This window comes from Homalodisca vitripennis, unplaced genomic scaffold (assembly GCF_021130785.1).
Source record: "Homalodisca vitripennis isolate AUS2020 unplaced genomic scaffold, UT_GWSS_2.1 ScUCBcl_989;HRSCAF=4025, whole genome shotgun sequence".
In the NCBI taxonomy this organism is placed as follows: domain Eukaryota; kingdom Metazoa; phylum Arthropoda; class Insecta; order Hemiptera; family Cicadellidae; genus Homalodisca; species Homalodisca vitripennis.
Window position 1 is genome coordinate 56,175 of NW_025777105.1, and position 22,172 is coordinate 78,346.

The window sequence follows — 22,172 nt, forward strand, 5'->3', positions numbered from 1 at the left end:
TGTAACTGCTCCCAAAGTCTCTCTTACATCTGTCAAAATAAGGTATGCCAGGTTGTCAGCATATTGTTTGACTATTATCCACCACTTTTACCTGTACTTTAGCAACATACGTAATACCCAGCTTGAAGATCACGATGTTACCGCTTTTTGCTCACATTTTATCTTCATTATTCACTCCATTTTAACTTTACCTTAGCTTTATATCATTTGTTATTGTCAGCTAACCATTTTGCGCCATCTGTGTTATGTTCATTAGTCTTATGCAGTTTTATGTTTGATTAGGCTATATAATCAGTGACAGCTTTGTAAAGCTACCTTACATTTTTTTATCTGGAGGCATGCTTCCTAAAAGTCTTGTGAGGTTATTTATCCTGTTTCGACACTCACCAACATTATGTTACGTTTGGACTAGAATTAAAAGACCCTCTTTGCAATCCGTTTTGAGGAAGGATCGTATCTACCTGGCAAACTCGACAAAGTCTCAGCTATCCTATTTCTGGTCATCTCATTTAGAGACTTTTTTTACCCACATTACATTTTTTTACATTTTATGTTATATGTGTCCATAATATTTTAATTACTGTTTTTCGGCCTTTATTAGGCATTTTTTAATTTACTTTATAGTGACAATTTAAAGTATTTGCGTTTTTGCTACATTTTGTCGTTTTAATACATTTTTTTCATTGCTGACAATGCTTGTGTTTTTACACTCTTCACATTGCCACAATTTTTCTTTTTACTTGAAATCCCTTTCTCGTTGAACCCAATAGCTTAACATTAAAAAAAAGAGTGAGGGCGACAAAGAATTGTATGTAATCATTGTCCTTAGAGTCATATGCCTGAGAGTCATAATTTTTACGACAATGTTTTTTTTCATAATATTAGGAAACTTTGTACAGTAATATTCCATTTATTTTTGTAATTTATTATTAAGATTTATTATAAAATTAGACTGCACCTACCTATATAATGCTCACAATATATATAAGAATAATTTCTTAATTTCACATATTCTTAATTATTTGTACTGATTGTATAATATTTTTGACGCCAATACGTTTCTTGATGTTACTGTAAATAAAGATGATTGATTGATTTAATGAGTGTATCTATATTAGCAAAAGCTTTGAAAGTGTAAGGCTTTCCTTTGGACTACAAGACTAGGTGAGATTTGTTGTGATACAAATAACGAAAGCTGTACAATCAGTGAGTAAAAAAATACCAGAATGACATATTAGACATTGCACCACCAGGATTTGACTTGAGATCGACTGTGAAATAAAGGAATAGGGGGAATTTGATAAGCACCTACTATTACATCAAAGTGTTTAATCGGTTTAAGATGGCATAAAAAGGCCAATGAGCTTCTGTACAGGTTGAAAACCCACTACAGTTCGAGCATTTTGAAACATAAAAAGAAAATGCTACTGATGAAAAATTAGCACTGTTCAATTTGATTATGCTGAGAACTATTCAATGATAGCCCTCAGGGGCGGTCTTACTTTCAAGGCCGTACGGGTAATGGCGACCCCGAGGTACCCTAGCTAATGCTCCAGATCCCTTCTCTTCTTGTTCTGGAGGCCTATGGCTGGCACACTTTTCTATGTGTCAGCCTATCTCTCTTCTTCACTCTCTTCTATCTGAGGTAAAGTTCCTCAACTCTTCGATCTAGTTTCCCTTTCATTTCTCCCACTAGGGGCCAAGCCACGGTGGAACAGCGTAGGCCAGGGCTGAATGGCTGGTGGCAAACCAGTCTTTACTATGCGGACTCTGGACACCGGCGACCCTCCAGTTTAAAAGCAGCTTACCCAGGCATGCGGGGCTCTGTCTGGGTGGACCTTCCATTCCCTAGCTTCTCGTGGGAACAACATGGAAAAAAACAAACACAAAAATCAAAACAAACCAACCCTTGAAACAGTTCCTGAAGCTGTTTCAAACCTACCTCTTCCTGCTGAGGTAGCTCCTGAAGCTACCTCGCACATACCACCACCTGGCAACACAACTCAAGAGGTTGTTATGCCAACATCCCTACCTTCTCCTCAACAAAGTGCCTTAGGAACACAGGAGGTTCCATTGCACACTGAAGCTCCCATACATGGCAAGGCTTTATTTGAGGAAGGCAGCACAAGCGCTGAGGAAGCAAAATCCCTTCAAGATATAGAAGATCAGCTCCTCAACAGCCCAAGCACTCCCAAGTCTACAGGTACGCTGGATGATGCCACAGAGCAACTCGGCAACCTTAGAATGAAGAGGCCCAATCTCACCACTGCTCAAAGAAGAGAAGCACTAAAGGCTAAACTTCTCGAAAAGGGTGAAGCTTTTGACCCTTCCAAGTGGAGGAGGGGGAAAAAGAAGAGGAAAAAGAATCAAGAACGGCAGGAGGTCTCAACTCCGGGCCCAACTGCGGGTGCCAAGGCGGGGGTGGGGTCGGCCAAGCGCCCCAGAGGCACTTTGGTCACCCCGCCCTCCGCGGAGGGACCCGCAAAGAAGGCTAGGAGGGAAACCCAAAAGCCCGAAGCCCACGATCCCGAGGCCTCTGGTAGCACACCCAAGGCTACCTACAGAGAGGTCGCAGCAATCAAAATGGCCATAGCCCTCGAAGGCTACCCGGAAGCGAAGCTAAGTGCAGAGCAAGGAGAAGCCATCGAGGACGCAATTATGGAAGAAATCCAACCCCTGGAGGATGGTTCCGTTCCATCGTTTGCGGGCACCTACCTAGAGAAAGGTGTTTTAATTGCTTCCTGCATCAACGAACACACCAAACGTTGGCTGGAAGAAGTTATTCAAAGGATAAAACCTCTGGGAGATGACATCTCTCTTGAGAGTGGGACTGCGTAAGGACATCTTGAGGTCCACTAGGGTGTTTTTCAGAGCTCACCCGAAGCTTCTGAAGAAGACACCTGAAAAGGTACTTGAGATGTTTAATAAGCAGAACCCCAACCTGAATGTAAACGAGTGGAAAATCCTTCCATCCAAGCCAGACCCGAAAGGTTACGGATTCGTCTGCTTCCTGGACGAGGTCTGCTACAAGGCTGTGAAGGCTTCCAACTGTAGAGCCAACTTAGGACTCTGGCAGGTCTCAATTGTCTCCTCGACAGTCAAGGACAATGCCACGAGTTCTACAAATCAACCTCCAGCACAGTAGAGCTGCCTCGGCAGCCTTCTGCCAGTTCTTCCTCCAAGAGGGATTTGATCTGGCATTGATACAAGAACCATGGCTTCACCAAGGGAGAGTGGCGGGCCTAAATGAAACCAAAGGTAAGTTAATTTACTGCACCTCTCTAAGGAATGTCAGAACCTGCATCCTGTTGAGGAGAGGCTTGGATTTTCTAACCCTCAACGAATTCTGCTCCAGAGATCTTACTGTGGGCACACTGACCTGGAAGAATGGAGGCACAGTGCAGAGCACAATTGTAGGCTCCGTATACCTGCCATATGATGCCAGGGAACTCCCTCCATCAAGAGACCTAGAGCTCCTGGTGGAAGAAGCACAAGCCAGACGTCAACAACTTCTTCTAGGTTGTGACGCCAACGCCCATCACTCTGCTGGATGGGGCAGCACAAACACTAACCCCAGAGGTGAGGCACTTTTACAATTTCTTCTAAGTAGGGACCTATTTATATGTAATAAAGGTAACCGCCCTACGTTCGCAACACGAATTAGACAAGAAGTTATTGACATAACAATCTGCACACAAGGTATACTTGGAATGGTTGATAAGTGGCACGTAAGCGAAGAGGCCTCATTATCGGATCACAGGTATATCCGCTTTAACCTGCAAGATGAGGCTGCAGAGGTCCTCTATCGCAATCCCAGGAGGACTGACTGGTTGGGATATAAGTCTGACCTTCAGTCACAGTTGGGATCGGTAGGCGGAAGGGTGCGATGCTTCACAGACATAGATCAGATAGCTTCTGACCTGCAGAATGCTATAATCAATAGCTTCCACGACAATTGCCCATTGCGACGGGGGAAGAGTCGAACCAATACTAAGTGGTGGACTGCGGACCTCGCTCGCAAAAGGGCTAATGTCAGGAAGCTGTACAATCAATGCAAAAGGAGCCGTATCTGGGAGTCCTATCATAGAGCTCTTACAGAATACAGCCTAGCGATTAAAAAAGCAAAACAAAGTTCCTGGAGGCAGTTTACACAGAAGGTAAATGAGTTAAGCGCGGCAGCTAGACTGCAACGCTTACTAGCCTCAAGTCCAACCGGTCACTTGGGATCTTTAAGGTCCCAGGGAGGTCAACACACTTCCGGGTCTAGTGATAGCCTCAAACTTCTCCTTGAGACTCACTTCCCTGACTGTATCTTTGAGAATGACGACACTGGAACGTCTGGTAACCGCGAGGCAGGCTCACGGCCAAGAGCTTGTCGTGGTAGCTGGGCCATTGCCAGAAGGATTGTCACTCTCTCTAAAGCCAAATGGGCAATTTCTAAATTTGCCCCTTTCAAATCTGCAGGAGGGGATGGAATCTTTCCGGCCCTGCTTCAACAAGGGCCGGAGAATCTCCTTACCCTTCTATGTGAACTATTCAGGGCGAGCCTAGCCTATGGGTACATACCACAAGTCTGGCGTCTCAACAGGGTGGTCTTCATCCCTAAAAAAGGGAGAGCGGACTACTCTGTCCCTAAATCTTTTCGTCCCATCAGTTTATCTTCGTTTCTACTGAAAACATTAGAAAGACTGGTGGAGAGGCACCTGAGAAAGGGAGTTCTCTCAGACACTCCCCTTCATCGCAACCAACATGCATACCAGCAAGGCAAATCCTGTGAATCAGCACTGCACCAACTAGTCAGTAGGATTGAGGATAGCCTGTCCGCCAAGGAATTGGCATTGTGCACCTTCATAGACATTGAAGGAGCTTTCGACAATGCCAAATTCACTGCAATGGTAAGTGGAGCACAGCGACGTGGCCTCGAGCCAGCTCTGTGCCGGTGGCTTAGGGCCATGCTGTGCTCCAGACGGATCAGGGCCGATCTTAATGAAGTATCGCTTGTGATCGCACCCACAAGGGGATGTCCTCAAGGAGGCATCCTGTCACCTCTACTGTGGAACCTAGTAGTAGATGGTCTACTTGAGGACCTTACTAACAACGGAATCTATGTCCAAGGATATGCAGACGACATAGTCCTTATGGTACAGGGAAAATATACAAATGTTGTTGTTGATATCATGAATACCAACCTTCAACATGTACACAACTGGTGTCAGGGAGAGGGACTGAAAGTAAATCCCTCTAAGACAGTAGTTGTACCATTCACTAGGAAAAAGAACCTAGAGTCTCTTTCTAGGCTGAAACTCGCATCCACTCAGCTGGAGTGGTCAAAGACAGTCAAATATTTAGGACTGACTCTAGATCATAAGCTTACGTGGAATGATCATCTTAATAATATCCTGCACAAAGCAAAGTGGGCGCTCATGACGTCCAGGAGACTTGCAGGATTCTCATGGGGCGTAAAACCCCACATAGCACTATGGCTTTACAAAGCAGTTGTAAGGCCTCAAATCACTTATGGTTCATTAGTCTGGTGGACAAAGGTGAATCAGGTAACTGCCAAAGCCAAGCTTGAAAGCTTACAAAGGCTTGGCACAATCTTTGTAACCGGAGCATTCAGGAGCAGTCCCTCAGCGACCCTCGAGGTGGCTTTAGGACTTCTACCTCTTGATGTCCATATAAAAGCTGAAGCGCGTAAGTCAGCTTATCGGCTGATGGTTGCTGGCTTGTGGAGGAATGGCGCGTCTAACGCGAGCCATGGCGCCATCACTGAAGCTGTAAACCCAAGCGCTATTCTCGAAATGGTCTCCGACACAGTGAGAACGGAGTTCGTATTCAATAAGCCATTCTCTGTTGACTTCTACTCCAGAGATGAGTGGAAATCGCAAGATAACATCCCAACAATAAGAAAGAGCTTTGTCTGGTACACGGATGGCTCGCTTATTAAGGGTAGAACTGGATATGGAGTGTTTAGTCAATCCCCTAGAACTGCCCTTAGCGGCAGTTTGGGTCGGAACTGCTCCATATTTCAAGCCGAAATCTATGGTATCCTAGCCTGTGCCAACCTAGGCCTCACCAGAAGGTACCAGGGAATGAACATCTGTATAATGTCAGACAGTCAGGCAGCTCTTAAAGCTCTTGACTCCAACAGCATTTCATCCAGGCTTGTGTGGGAGTGCTTTAACACTCTCTGCAAGCTTGGATCACGCAACTGTGTGCGTCTTGGTTGGGTACCGGGCCACACAGGCATAGGTGGCAACGAATGCGCCGACAGGCTTGCCAAAAGCGGAGCAAGCATGCCATACACCGGTCCAGAACCGAGTTGTGGTATAAGCAAGTCAGCCGCTTACCAAAGTATAAACAAATGGTCCAGGAAGACACACCGCGTGCGGTGGCAGAGTCACCAAGGACAAGCACTCGGCAAAAGACTGCTTGCCGATTCTAGCTCCGGATTCACCAGATGGCTGATGGGGCTGGGCAGGGATCGGGTTAAGCAAGTGATTGCCTTGATCACTGGACACGGCCACTTCAGGAAACACCTAAACACTCTAGGTTTACGAAATGAGGCCTCGGAGTGTAGACTCTGCAATAAGTCTGAAGAGACTGCAAAACACATAATACTGGACTGTGAGAGACTGGGAGCAAGGAGAAGGGCTCTTTTCGGTGACAAACAACCAGGCGACGAACCAGATGCTAGTATCGGGGAAAAGCTTCTTAGCCTAATTAAGGGCACGAAGATAGGCTTACCCCTCTAACAACAAAGGGGCACACAATAAGCTCAGGTTGACGTGTGAGGATCTATGAATCCACCCCAATATCCCAAAGGAAAAAAAAATTCAATGATACAAGATGAGATACAAAGTGCACATTGGCAACACCAACAGGTGTCAATTTTCACTTGTCATTTGAGGGAAAGAAAAAAAGGTTTTAATTCCTATGACAATTTTTTTCCCATTACGATTGTTCAAAAGTCAAAGAAACTGATTTCTTCAGCAACGACTGTGCAGCTTAATTTAAAAATCATTACATGAAGATTATATGGATAAATTTTGCTGCCAATTATAGCAGAGGTCAATGGTGTTGGGGGAGTCATAAAAGGTACAGTTTGGGTTACTGTGAAGAGTAGGAAAGTAGTTTTAAATTCAGCAAAATACTTTTATGAGTGTGTCAAAAAGGAATGTAAGAAAATACATTCTTTTCATTGAAAAGAAAATGTAAAGGAAAATAGAGAATTATTGGACTTAAGGTTTGACAGATCTTTGAAGATCAAAGGGATACAATTGTTTCATATATTTGAGAGAGTTAGTAAAACTCACGTCTTTGAAAACAAAAAGCATTGTACCAACAATAGATTGCGATACCATGAAGTTTACACTTCTTCAGATAATGATATAGATACATGACCAGAGCAATTGGAAGGAGACAGTCTCAAAGGTCTGTTTATTATCCACTGGGTGATGGTGAGATATGACAATGACTGGCACCTAGGTAACTTATTATGTGTTTATTTGGAATAGTAGTTATTAACGCTTCCGAGGTACATAATACTTTCTTATTTTCACAAAAAGATAATTTTGTTGTTGGTATTTACTTTAGGTATATTATTTTTTACAAAATGTGAAGTCATAACTTGGGTTGAAAAATTAAAGGAAAGCTAACAGTCTTTAAAATGATCACTTGTATTTTAAAATGTAATAAAGATTACATTATAACTTAAATGCCTAACACTTTTATTGAAATGTATAATATCAGTTAAAACTGATTGCCTTTACTTTTTCAGGTGAGATAAAACTTTCCTTAGTGTCAACATTATGAGTAAAAGTGGAACAAAGTTAATCTGGCCAACTTCTCTAGACATACAAACTGTGGAAGCAGACAACATTCTATGTGAAGTTGATCCTCTATTCCCAATCTCCAAATGACATTTTGTGCTAACTGAAGCATTTCTTTGTCATATTACACCACTGTATAACAAAATTCCTTAAGTAATACTTATATGTATGAGAAATTTTATTAATCTAATTTCTCTAAAAAGTATTTATTTTCTGATATCTTTGAACAAATATTTTTCTTAACATTAATTTAAATTTAAATTCAAGTATACCTGATTTTAAAAGAAAATATGAAATAAACCTTAAATATATGGATAAAAAGTGATCTCGTACCCTCCATTACACAAAATGTCCCGTCCATTCCTATTAGTGAAATATTTTTTACTCATTTACTCATAACACAAATACAATATTGTAAGTCTCAACAGTTATTCAGAAAGTACAATTGATTATTTACTTTCCCATGTACAAAAATTTAGATTTTATTTAATATTTTACCACTATAGGTTATCGAATATTGAAATATCTTGTCTGATACAAAATAATGGCTGTATACCTTATTTAAAAATGTTATGCCATTAGAGAAATATTTTTTTTTAAGGAATTAAACTTCTTAGTTATCTTTTTGACCTCTTAATTGAACTTACCTGAACAGGGCTGGTTTGCAAAACTACATCTTTCAAGCTAGCTCCTAGAACGCTGTTAACATCTTCTGTTGCTGACTTTATACTAGAATTTTGCCATATTTGCTGGCATTGGCTTTCTTGAAGTTTAAATGCATTATTAAACACCATTCCGGCTCCCTTCAGAACACCCAAAATATCAGACCTTAATGGTCGTGACATAGTTTTGGTTTTACCTGTAAAAACACAATTTTTTAATAACACAAAACTAAATCTTCATTAACTTATGTTGCAATAATATTATCAGTCCAGAAATTACACCTAGATGATGTTCTTGGAAAAAATGTAATCTAGGTTAACATTCTAAGTGAAACAGCATGTTTTGTATACATAAAAAACATAATATGTTTCTATTTCAATATACGTTATAGATGAACTTACACACAATCATTTACTTTCTATGCATAGATTAGTCATAAAAACTATTTTAGTTTTTTTCATTGAGTAGGGAGTCAAGTATTTTTGTTTATAACTAATTATAAATTATATTTTTAAAAATAAGATATAAAATTTAAAAAATAATAAAACCAACGTAACTGGTACTGTTCTATATTATATCACTCGCAATTACCAAATTCGGGTATTGACAGGCATTTTTACCCACTACGTGGAGTATGAATGTTATTTTATTCTCTCTGGAAAATGAGAATATTTTATGCAGGCAATGGATAAACCAAATTCGTGGAGTGAATAATAATAATAATAATAAATCTTTATTGTCAAAAACGTTTCATGATAATATAGCACAGCTATAAAAACAGATGTCATTGTCAGATATAATCTACACGACTCTTGTTTGACTAAATCCAAACAACCTAACACACACAACAATAAAACACGCAAAACAGCAATAAAACACGCAAAACAGCAATAAAGCAGGGTATTAATTAACTTATCACAGGAAAGAAATATGCCAACTTGTAATCCTACTTAAAAACACAAAAATCAACATTAACAAATAGTAATATAGTGCTTAAAATTTAAAAATGTTATTTAAAAATTCACTTACATTATATGTTTTTTTCAAGTAACAACTCCTTAATGTTATCTTAGAATGCGGCTGAATATATTAATACCTTTAACCTTAAAGGTAATTTATTGAAACATTTTTTCTCTGTGTAGGATGGTGTCTTTTCCACCACTTTCAGATGATGTTTGGGATATTGAAAATTAGTTTTATACCTAGTATTATGACTGTGTTTATGGTTTTTATTAAGAAGGTTGTTGTAATTAGACTTCACTGTTAATAACGTTTTGAAAATTATTAGGCTTGGTACAGTTAAAATTTTATGTTCATTAAAAATAGGCTTACAAGAAGCCTTCCACTGTGAAAATGTCATCATTCTTAAAAATTTTTTCTATATCTGTTGAAAACCCCCAGAACTCAATTCTGTACTGAAGGATTGAATAAAAATAAGCATAATATATGATTAAACGCGTTTTTAAATCTATGGTATGTCTCAAAATTAAGCATTTGAAAGCATGCTGAGTTTAACCTTTAAAAATAGTTTCAATGCACTTAGTTCAATTCAAATGCAAATCCAGTTCTAGCCCCAAAATTTTGTGTTTCCACTAATAGAAAATCTCTGATGTTCAAATTCTAAATCATTAAAATGATGATTTCTTGATTGAGGAGTACAACATTTTACCAATTTAGTTTTTTTCTTGAATTAGTTTGAGTCCATTTGCTTCAAACCATTCCTTTAATTCAGTTATGGTTTCACTGATTTTAACTTTCAATTCAACGTCATTCTTAGATCTAACAAGTGCAGTTGTATCATCTGCATAAAGTGTTAGACTGTTTGACATGTTTGCAGGGAGATCATTTATGTACAAAAGAAACAAAAGAGTCCCATAATTGAACCTTGTGGAACCCCAACTTTTAATTGCTCCCACTGTGATTTAGATTTAACATATTTTCTACAGATGACTGTCCTTTGATAACGATTTGATAGATAGGATTTGATCCAAGATATTGAATTCTTATAAAATTTATAAGCATTCAACTTTTTAATGAGTATATCATGATTAACGCAGTCAAACGCCTTGGATAGGTCACAAAACACACCCACTGCGCTCTGGGATCCATCCAAGGCCCATGACACTTCGTCAATAAATTTAGATAATTCAGTCACTGTACTCATCCCTTTTCTGAAGCCAAATTGTTCAGAAGCTAAAAATATATATTTTTTTTCTAAAAATGCTGATATTTGATTTAAAGCTGATTAAAAAAAAAATTAGATAACGATGGCAGAACTGAAACCGATGGCAGAACTGAAACCGGTCTATAATTATCAGGATTTACTCTCTCTCTCTCTTTTTATGAAGAGGTTTGACTTCTGTGAACTTTAAATAATTTGGAAAAGAGGCATTTTGAAAAGATTGGTTTATAATAATAGCTAAAGGTTTTGCTATAAAACCTGAAACTTTTTTCATCACATTTACTGGAACTCCATCCCAACCTGTGGATCTTTTATTTTGTAAAGATTTAACTACTTTTAGTACATCATTGTCAGTAATGTTTTCAAAACCAAACTCTGAATACTCGTGATTTACATTTAAGCCTTCCACAAGTTTCAGAGCCTTATGAGCACAAGAATACAGTCCAATTTCATTAGAAATATATGAATTTTTTATTGAAAAAAATTGCAATGTCTAGAGTGTTATTTAAACATCTATCAGCTACCACTGTCAGAAAATTCTGCTTCAACTTTTTTACAACCCAGTTCAGATTTAACAATACTCCAAGCCGCCTTACTTTTATCATCTGAATTGGCTATGAATTTATTGTTTGTAAGTTTGTTTGCTACATTGCAGATCTTTTTAAAAGTTCTTTTGTATTCTTTTACATAGTTTATAAAATGTTCATCATTGGAATGCTTCACCAGCCTACTTAACTCTCTTTTTTTATACTATATACTTTAATGCACTTTGTTATCCATGATTTGTTTTTTTGAGAATTTTTGTTACTATAAAATTTTAAGGGAAATGCTTCTTTAAATGCATTTATGAAAGAACCAAAGAAATTTAAATTGTTTGCTTCAAAATTATTTTCAGTAGACACATCCCATTTGATTTATTTAATAATTCTAATAAAATTATTGATATTTTTATTTGAGAATAAACGTTTTTTATTTTTCAACCCACCTAATTGTTTATTCAAAGTTAAGTCATCAGACAAATTTATGAAAAGTGCTCTGTGGTCTGAGAGACCAAGTTCTAAATTCATTAACGGAGTTGCAATCTTGGACTTAAATTTTAATGTTAAGATATTATCAATACAAGTCTGTGAATTTTTTGTAACTCTCGTAGGCATAGAAAAATTAGTTTGAAAACCATTTTGTCCTAATAAGGAAAGAAAGTCCAATTTGTGTGGAGTATTGCAACAGTCATCCATGATGTCTACATTAAAGTCTGAAGCTATGTAAATATTTTTAGTGTTTCACCTTTTTGCCAAGCTTTTTAACATCTGCTCAAATTTGTTTAGAAAAAATCTAAAATTTGCTGCGCTTGGGGGTTCTATAAATAGAGACAACAAGTATATTTAAAGTCAAAACTTCAACACAAGAGATTTCAAAAACTGAACCCTCGCTAAAAGTACACAGATCATCCATATCTCACTCTGTATTCCAGATTGTCTTTCAACAAAATGTAAGAACCACCATGGATTATACCTTCTCTACAGTAAAAACTAGCAAGATTATAGTTTGGGATACTGTTTAACACAGATGGACATTTTCATTCTTTAACCGCTCATTTAAGCAGATTATTGATATATTTGAGTTTTTCAAAATTATCTCAAATTCATTTTTTTATTTTTTTTTATTAATCCCCCTTGAACGTTCAAATGCATAAGCCACATAAATTTATCATTATATCTAGCATTATTACAGATTGACCAGCGATATATGTTTTTACTTAAAAGATCATCTAAAGAATTAAAATTATGATAATTACTACATACAACACAATAGTTTTCTAATCTTAACTGGGATTCACATTTCTGTCTTTGGAAAAGTTTTTTTGACTGGAAGGTTTACTGATAGTGTGTCAGAGCTGAGTATGGGAGGAGTTGTCGGGGATAGAAAACCAGATAGGGAAGGTGTGCTGTAAGTTTGAGACAATGCAGTAGTTGTAGGGGATAGATGTGTAGGGGAGTTGTATTGTTTCCACAGATTTCTATAACATCCAGCCCAGAGAAATCCGGCGGTGATGAGTGGACGGTAGGTGCAGATTCACGTTCTTCGTAGAGGCTGGCCAGTAGTCCTCGAAGTTTTTCAAGAAACTCTGAATGAGGAAGACCATCTCTCAACTCTCTCTTAGAACCCTGGTCATAAGACAGCACGTAGACAGTAGCATTTGTTTCTCGTTGAAACTCCACAACCTTCTCAAAAAAATGTCCGGGTTGGATTAGATCTCTTATGCAGCCCATGGGAGAACATATCAGGGTCTTGAGTCCTCTTATCTTGGAAGTCTTCGATAAGCTGTGTAAAAGCACTGTTATAATCTTCTTCGGTTGGTTTTCCCAAAGTAGTCTTTCTTGGTAACTAAACCATACACTGACGCACCATTTCCCACCTTCTGCAATGTCAGTTTGGTATTCACATAGTCTGTATTTTGAGGTCTCCCAAAGCTCTCTCTAAACACCACTGCCACCCCAGTTGACATATGTCTATGATGAGTAAAATCTGCAGATATGGTGTACGAAAAACCTACAGAAGGATCGTTTTTAGCTGGTTGATCACGTCATATATATCTGCCTCCAGGATATTCACTCCATCTTCGTTTAACTTCCTGGAAAATTTTGGCACGGAGGTGTTCTTTATTTTGTTTAATATTATGTTTTTCACCATTATAGAAATGTTATCCTTACCTTTTTTATTAAAATGTAGGCCGCGATATGAATAATAATGATGAAGAAGTATTGTGTAACGGAAGTAGGTTTATGCCATTTGTTCTTACAATTTCCTCAATTTCACTGTTGAAACTGCTTATTCTTATGTCAAGGCTGGGTTTGTCATGCCTCATAGGAATGCTGGCCAATATGAGGTTTGTATGTTTGGTATAGGATATAACCCTGCACACTTCATTCAATTGTTGGGTGCCTTTTGTTTCCATGTCATTAGTTCCACCTATAACCAACAAGTAATCTTTTTTTCCTAGATCCTTGCTCAATTCTTTAATCTCGTCAGTTACTTTATTAAATCTTGCCCCCGACCTAACATAGGAACAGACATCCACATGTGACCTTTGTTCTATTAGATTACTCAATTGTTTTCCGTGGCTGTCTGTAAATACTTTCACTTTTGAAAGACCCGAAGTAAACCTTCATTAAGGTTTCTGAGTAAAATAAAATACCCACCCCTTGGAATAACCATTTCAACTTACTCGTATTCAGTATTTACTCACTAGCCGAAATTACTTTTCCCATGGGTACCAAGATATGAAAGTTCTCTATTCACTGATAGTTCGTTTTAGTTTATTAAATCTAATTTCTTTTGGATTTGATTATTTAAGTATATTATACTTAGGTAATATACTGTAGTTTATTATATAGTTATATAGTATAGCAAAATATAATATAATGCAGTATAATATAAGTTGGCATCATGAAGTCAGTGCTGAACAATCATTGCTTTACAATAATACCATTTTTCTTTCTTTTTTTCTTCAATGCATGGTTTTCACATGTTTCATCACCTCTCTAGTACGAGGGTCAGTCAAATATAAACAGGACTTTTATTACTATACCCAACGTCCAGGTTGTAGCAGGTAGCCATGTTGCAGTAGTGGTAGGGGGCAGCCTGGGGGAGGGGAAAGCTGCAACAATGCGTTCTCAGTGCTGTTTTGTTTGTCATTGTAGCCATGTGTGAACAAGAGGTTGTACCTGCAGTTGCGCAACGAATTATTATTAAGTTCTTGACAAACGAAGGTGTTAAACCAAGTGAAATTTTTGTTAGACTGACAACTCAGTTTGGGGATAAGACTTTATCACATTCTCAAGTGTACGATTGGGTTAAAAAGTTCAAAGGCGGACGTGAAACAGTTGAAAATGAAAGTCACAATAGGCGTCCAAGGACCAGTTTGACTAATGAGAACAATTGTTCGTGAACTTCTTGAAAATGATCGACGCTTAACGATAGATGAAATTGCCAGTGAAGTGGAAATTAGTCATGGTAGTGTGCATTCCATCGTCACAGAGCATCTGGGTTTTTCGGAAAATTTGTGCAAGATGGGTCCCTCGGCTTCTGACTCTCGATCAAAAACAAACCCGGAGAGACATTTGCCAAAGGCTTTTGAATCGGCTTGAGAGAGAGGGGAATGGTTTTTTTAAATCGCATAATAACCTGTGATGAACCGTGGGTCCATCACTACACTCCTGAATCCAAAATGGCGTCAATGGAGTGGCGAAGGAAAGACGTAACTCGCCCTGTGAAAGCCAAAACACGGTTGTCTGCTGGGAAAGTTCTTGCCACCATCTTTTTTGACTGCAAAGGCGTTTTGCTTATTGACTTTTTACACGAATGTCGTACTGTGAACGCTGCTTATTACTGTCAACTTCTTGAGCAAGCAAAAGCAGCCTTTCGGAACAAAAGGCGTAATCAGCCAATCAGAGATCTCATTTTGCTTCATGACAATGCTAGGCCTCACACAGCTGCCTTGACCCAAGAGAAATTACGCCAAATTCATTGGGAAACATTGGAACATCCTCCCTATAGCCCAGATTTGTCTCCATGTGACTTTCACCTCTTTGGTCCTCTCAAAGAAGCACTTGGTGGAAACCGTTTTGAAAGTGATGAGGAAGTACAGGAATTTGTGTGCAATTGGTTCAAGACACAACCTCAAATCTTTTATGAAGAAGGGATCCATAAGCTATCCTCACGCTGGGAAAAGTGTGCGAGAGTTGAGGGAGACTATGTAGAAAAGCAGTAACATGTAATCATTGTATTGTTTTAGCTTTAATAAACGTATAAGTTAAAAGTCTTGTTTATATTTGACTGACCCTTGTAATATAACAGAATTTATTAAGTTTGGCTTTCATAGCCTATTTTGTGCCCTAAATTTAAATAAGCTACTTGCAAATTTTGAACAACTCACTCGCTCCACAAAAATATTGTACTGTATATTTATAAGTTTGCTCTCAGACCTTTTAATCAGCTCTATCCCTTATCTACAATATTAACTACTTCAAATCATTGAGCCAGTGATATTTACAATTCATTTGTAATACTTCACATTTGTTCCTTACATATACATCTATTGTTAATTATTTACATATAAATCATTGTAGTTGTATACAAAACTACTTTTTGTTTTGTAGGTTTCATTTTTGTGTAATAAAGTTTGTTTTCTAAAATTATATAGGTATTTTTCTACTTTTCTTACAATAACTAATAAAGTCATGTACATGTCACCTTAAATGTTACATTTTTTCTTTTTTTTAACTGTATGTTAAATATATTTAAAATGTCATATGACCTACTTCAAACTCAAATAATATTCTGTGTTTCATTCTGAAAAAACAATACATCAAGCTCCTCATTTGCCACCACTTCTAAGGTTAAGAAATTAATCACTAATGGCTATCTTCTGATGCATTAATAAAAGATTGAGATAAAGAATTCTGCAAACATATTGGAAAGCTGTCCTCAAGATTCATAATGATGAAAACTTCAATAGACAGGTTATTTTTAAAGTTTTAAGGTAACTTCAAAACACAGGTTAATTCTGATATCAGGTGTTGTATGTTTCTCATATATTTTTAGACACAGGTAGTTTAACACAGGCTATCTTGCATTCAGTTCTAACAGCAACAAATTGGTGTGAATAAATTAGCTGGGGTGAGCGTTTTTTTGTATTGTTTGTGTAGTTTTCTGTGAAATAGTGAGACATTAACTCTTTGGAAAACCAAGCAGGGAAAAAGTAATATTATTATTTTACTCCATATTATTTTGATCCTTCCATATCAAAATATGGTTTGGTATTAACCCTCTCCCAGGCAAACGCCTCGAAACGCCTCGGCAGGGCGCCTGGCGCTAAAGTCCAAACGCCTCCAACTGCTTTATCAACGCTCTCTGCTTTGTGCTGCTGTCATACGGTTTTTTTTGGGGGAACTAATACTGGAAATATCTATTGGCAGTGTCATTGTTGCCTTGTTTATATTCATAGTTTTATGACTGGGACGCTATCTAGGATTAATAATTTGAAACGTTTCAATGATTACTTCATTGACGGTGATCTAGTTGTTCAGTAGTACAATTCTTTCTGACTTGTGCTGCTATCTTACATAATTTGATGAACTATTTGGGACTTTTTATAACCACTTATTTACTGAAATCATTTCGTTAGTTGTTTTCGCAGTCTTTACATTTGGTTCTGTACTTCATAGATGGCAGGTTCAAGGTGTTAGCGTGATAGCATCATTTTTGTTTGATTTTAATTTTCCTCATAAGGTTGATACTTTTTTTTATAAATACAACGTTATTATAGAGGATTTAATCATCTTCGTAACAATGTATAATACATAATAGTTTTATTAAAATAAAGTTCTTAACTTAGTAAACACGCGAATAGGTGTCCCCTCGCGGCAGAGCGGTTATTTAATTCAGCCCAGTAGCGCCAAAAGTGCATCGCGGTAATTCGACCGGGAGAGGGTTAAGGAAATCCATATTAATCTAATATACTAAAATCCTATAATTTTGTTATGACAGGGTAGGCAAGTTTATGAAATCTGTTTACAAATTCAAGTTAGTTATGTAGTTTAGGGAAACAAATTTTTTGTACTACAGTTTGTTCGGAACTCTTATAGTATATGTAATAAAGTAAAAAGGGAACATAAAAATAAGAAAGTTATGGCAGAAAATACGGAAGTGGTGAAAAATTCTTCTACAACTGTCTCAACTTTAAATTTGTTTAATATTTAAATATACAGGGTGATTCAAAAAAGAATACCACAACTTAAAAAATTTGTCTTTAATGGAAGAAACGTAATAGAACCTTCAGTTATACATCATCACAAAGAGTATTAAAACAATTTTTTTCATTTAAAAACAAGTTTAGAGATGTTCAATATTACCCCCTCCAGACACACAAGCAATATCAACCCTATACTCAAACTCATTCTACACTCTCATTAGCATAACAGGCGTAACAGTTTGCTAAATCTTGTTTCAAATCATCAATGGTAGCTGGGAGAGGTGGCCGAAACACCATATCCCTAACATACCCCCATAAGAAAAAAATCGCAGGGGGTAAGGTCAGGGCTTCTTGGAGGCCAGTGATAACTGTCACGGGCTGCCTGGCGGCCGATCCATCGCCTCAGTTAGTTGACGTTCAGGTAGTCACGGACAGATAAGTGCCAATGTGGTTGCGCTCCATCCTGCTGAAATATGAATTGTGCCTCTTGTTCGAGCTAAGGGAACAGCCAATTCTCCAACATCTCCAGATACTGTAGTCCAGTTACAGTAGCACCTCCGAAGAAAAAAGGACCAAAAACTTTATTGGCTGAAATTGCAGAGAAAAACGTTTATATCTATATGCGTGCTACATTTTTATCATTTGTGCGCGGCCGTCCAGAATCTTTCCCTTTGCACAAACACCCATTCTCTATAAAATGTTTATACCAATGTCTGATACACCACCTATCAGGAGTTTGAACACCATACTTCGTTCGAAATGTACGCTGAACAACTGTCGTCGATTCACTTCTACCATACTCAATAAGCTTTCTATTTAGTAGTCGCCATCTTAGCATCAAGGTGACGCCTTGTCAACAGCGCCTCAAGTAAACAATGAGCAACTAAATGAAACTTTAGAGCTTCTTTATTTCGCCGACAGATAGTGCTTAGTTCTCCTTTTATTTTCTGCAGTTATAAATTTCCAAAGTAGTGGTATTCTTTTTTGAATCACCCTGTATATCACAATAAAACATTTAACATGAGAACAAGTGCCGGGAAAGACGAAATAAACTAAAAATTAATCAAACAATGTAATCCTCTGTTAATATCTACTATTTGTTATTATTTTATATAAAATTGTAAAGAGGTAATCAAACCTTTAGAGCTAAAGTGATCTGATGGTAGTACCTCAAGGTTCAAGGGATGTTATTATTTTTCTGTCAGATGTACGGGCACTGGAGCATTGCAAAATATTACATTTTTCTGCCTTTTGGTTATAATAATAATTGTAACATGCTTTCCTGTTGCTGTGAATATTGTAAATTCTTGATAGAAATAAACTAATTCATTCATTCACTATGTATCACATTTTGAAATTTTTATTTAATCCAAAAATGTCTCCCTCAATGTTTTTGAAAAAAAACATATGTTATTTACACTATAACTGACTACATAGATACAGAATGTCAGAATGAGACAAAAATGGGTTCTTTAAAAAAAGAATATTTTGTTACGGGAGTACACAGTGGTTTGTTGTGAGCTGCCATTACTATGTTCATTAGATAAGATACCGTTTTCCATAATCAGTTAGGTATGAAATAATTATCTCACACCTAATTATTGTTGGTAATCATTATTGTTGCTGTTGTTGGGTCCACCTTTTCCAAAAGAGTGAAGGCTAGTGAACAATGACAAGAACAATGGCGATTAATATGCAGATATTGTCTCAAAATTTTTTATAAACATTGTGCAATGGTCTGAATTATAGTTACAAGATAATGAATGACCTTGCTTTTTTAAATCCGAATTCTCCAGCTTTTTATTGACAAGATGAAAACTAGAATTAAAGGTGGAAATCAAATAGTGTTTCGCTGCAAGAAAAGTAAGAACAAACACGACATATATAAAAAATGATCTTGACAAGACTTATTTTTATTCTAAATTTGATATGAATATAATGAAAAACTATTTTTGTTGATATCAAACAAACTATTACTTTTTTATTAATCAATGTACTATTGATGGCATCAGTACCTGCAGAAACACCATTTCAGATTGGCTAAAATAATCGCAAGCACTATGCTGCTCAAACGTAATTTAAATAGAGTTTAGTTATTTTATGTAATCTGAAACAAATATTTTACATATAAAAGTGTAGCTTTACTATAATATGATTTTAAAAGCCTAAAACTTAATTCAGTTCGACATTGTCACTAAAAATTAGTTCAAAGTAAAATCGTATTTGGAAGAAATTCAAAATTCAAATCGGTAATTGTCACATTAACGGCCGGAGCGGCAAAATAAGTGTTTTGCGTTATTAACTTATTGGAATCGTCCTACAGAACAAAAGAATTTAAGGTTTGATGGGGTGGAAATGAGAAATACTAAAGTTTTAGAACATAAAAAAATGGAACAACTGGTCAAGCGCGGAGCAATATTTCCATGTTCTACATCCACATCGGGCATCACGTGATCTTTTGTGACCATGATTCAACCTCGTGATGACGTCATCTGATGTGGTGCCATCTTTGTAAACGTAAATGAAAAATAATACTGAAAAGAGCAAAATTTTGATCCAAATGAACAATGTTTTTCTTAAATTTCGAACTACAAATTAGTTAGTTGTTATCAAGTTGAGACGAGTGCCTCCGGCCATCAGCGCATGATGTCAACGAAAGAAAAACATCCCTCCAGATAGTACCTATCAGTAAAATATCAAATTCTAGAGGGGCTGATCAGAAATATAAACTGAATTGTAATGGAAAGACAATTATTATGTACTGTGTAAAAAACTTAATAAATCATGAATACGTATATAAATGAACATTAATAAAGAACACTTACCATTAGTGTGTCCACAGAATGTACAGAAACTAAATAATCTCGTTTCGGTCGAAACGAGATTATTTTAATTATTTGTTCCAAAAACATTTTTTTTCCTTCCTGAGGGAAAAGGACAGTTTAACCCCATGCTTAGTCCTAAAAGGACCTTTGCGCCTCCCTTACTTTAATTTTATGCCCTCAAAGACCGAGGATTTTGCAAAAACCAATCAGATTTAAGGGCTCCTGTTCTCTAATGTCCTTGGGGCTGAGGAGATATGCTCCCAGGTATCTTTTCAGAGTCTCTACGATGGCAGGACAATCTAACCAAATGTGCTCCGCTGACTCCTCCTTTTCTCCACAGAGTCTACATTCGTTACTCTGACTAAGGCCTACCTTCATAAGGTGCTTCCTCAGAGGGCCATGTCCTGTCAACATTCCTAATATCAGTCAATTATATCCTCCTTATTCTGGTCTGGGAGAGCTGTCCACCCTTTAACAAAAGGAGAGATAAACAATTTGGATAGTCTTAATCCTGAGGCTCTACTCCAATTATTGTGTCTTCTCATCTTTTCCCAATCTTTGACCAGAGCTTTAATGTTTGAGAAGCTATCCCACAACCTGGCTCAGGCCCCACCAATGTGGATTCCACTCTCTTTTTGGCGAGGATGTCCACTTTTTCATTCCCATGAATACCTTCATGACCCGGTACCCAACCGTTTTTCCAACATTTTGCTTTCAGTCTTTTGGATGGTCATGAATATCGATGATTCAAATCAATCGATAATCATAATCCGATTGTGTTGGTGGCTGCTTATTAGGCCTATACTGCAGCCGTCCGGAGCTTTGGTTGAATGACATGGAATAACCGTTTACTGTAATATGAAATACCTATAACATAATTCAGTTTGACATTTAAGTTTTGGTATTTTAAATAATCATGAATATTGATGATTTGATTGTGGCAGCAGCGACTGCTATAGCCCAAATGCTCACAGGCAGGCTGATTGGCCCTCGGGTAGGTTTGATAATAAGGTAGCTGTTAGGTCAGTTAGGCGAGTTTTCATAAGTATATTTTGTTTTGTCAGCACTTCCATGTTAGGTCACCCAGATAGCCCTTCTTCTTCTATCTTGTTGATGGCCATCCCAGATCCTGGTTGCTTTGATTGTTTATGTTAAGGGAATATTGGAAAAATTGGGTTATTATTTTTAAAACTTTATAATAATATGGATTTAGTCCATGGTTTTAGATAGTGTCCCTAAACTCTATGCTTATTAAAATAAAACCTACATCCATTTATATTACCTTAGTGATGAGATTCAATATACTGACTACTATGTTGATAAAATTGTTGCAATGTAATACTTAAACCGGTTCATATTTAACTTACCTGGTTAGCAGTAAAAATAAGATTTCTTATTGAAATATCTTGGTTGTGCCCATGTACAGTTAGTACGAAATTTCTACGTTCTCAGTATTTCAACTATTTTGAGGACACAGAAACGAGTTTTACACCAAGGATTATTAATAATTGATTATATAACAATTCAACAACAACATAACCTAATTCTATTTTTCCCCCATGGCTTGGATATCTTCAACACTGTAAAGTTTGTAACTTTGTAGTGTAGTGTCGTCGAAAGTGTGTGCATGTGTGTATGTTTTGTGTGGTTGCAAAGTGTTGGTGCTCAGTGTTGTGATTGTGAATTTAATTGTGATAGTGTAGCGAGCCGAGTTGTGCTTTCTCCTGATTACCTACCCAAATAGCTGTAGTTACTATCCATGAAGCCTCAAGGTACATTATTTATTGGACCTTTTTAATGTCAGCTAGTTGTGCAATGTTACAATGTAGTTATAATGTTCTTAATATCAGAATTAAAAAAAAAATTGGCAAATTACAGTGCATACAAAATAAACAACAAAGATAACGTTGTATCAA

The 22,172-nt window shown here is 37.1% G+C and overlaps 1 protein-coding gene across 1 annotated transcript in view; it reads right to left on the bottom strand.

Moving 5' to 3' along the window:
• Window positions 1-21,970, bottom strand: part of LOC124371142 (atypical kinase COQ8B, mitochondrial-like) — a gene marked incomplete at its 3' end in the record, with an annotated part of 72,459 nt that extends 50,489 nt beyond the window's left edge. Inside the window, 2 exon segments of the mRNA XM_046829454.1 lie at window positions 8,480-8,691; window positions 21,624-21,970. Coding sequence (XP_046685410.1) covers window positions 8,480-8,677 — 198 coding nt within the window.
• Between the last annotated feature and the right edge of the window lie 202 nt (window positions 21,971-22,172).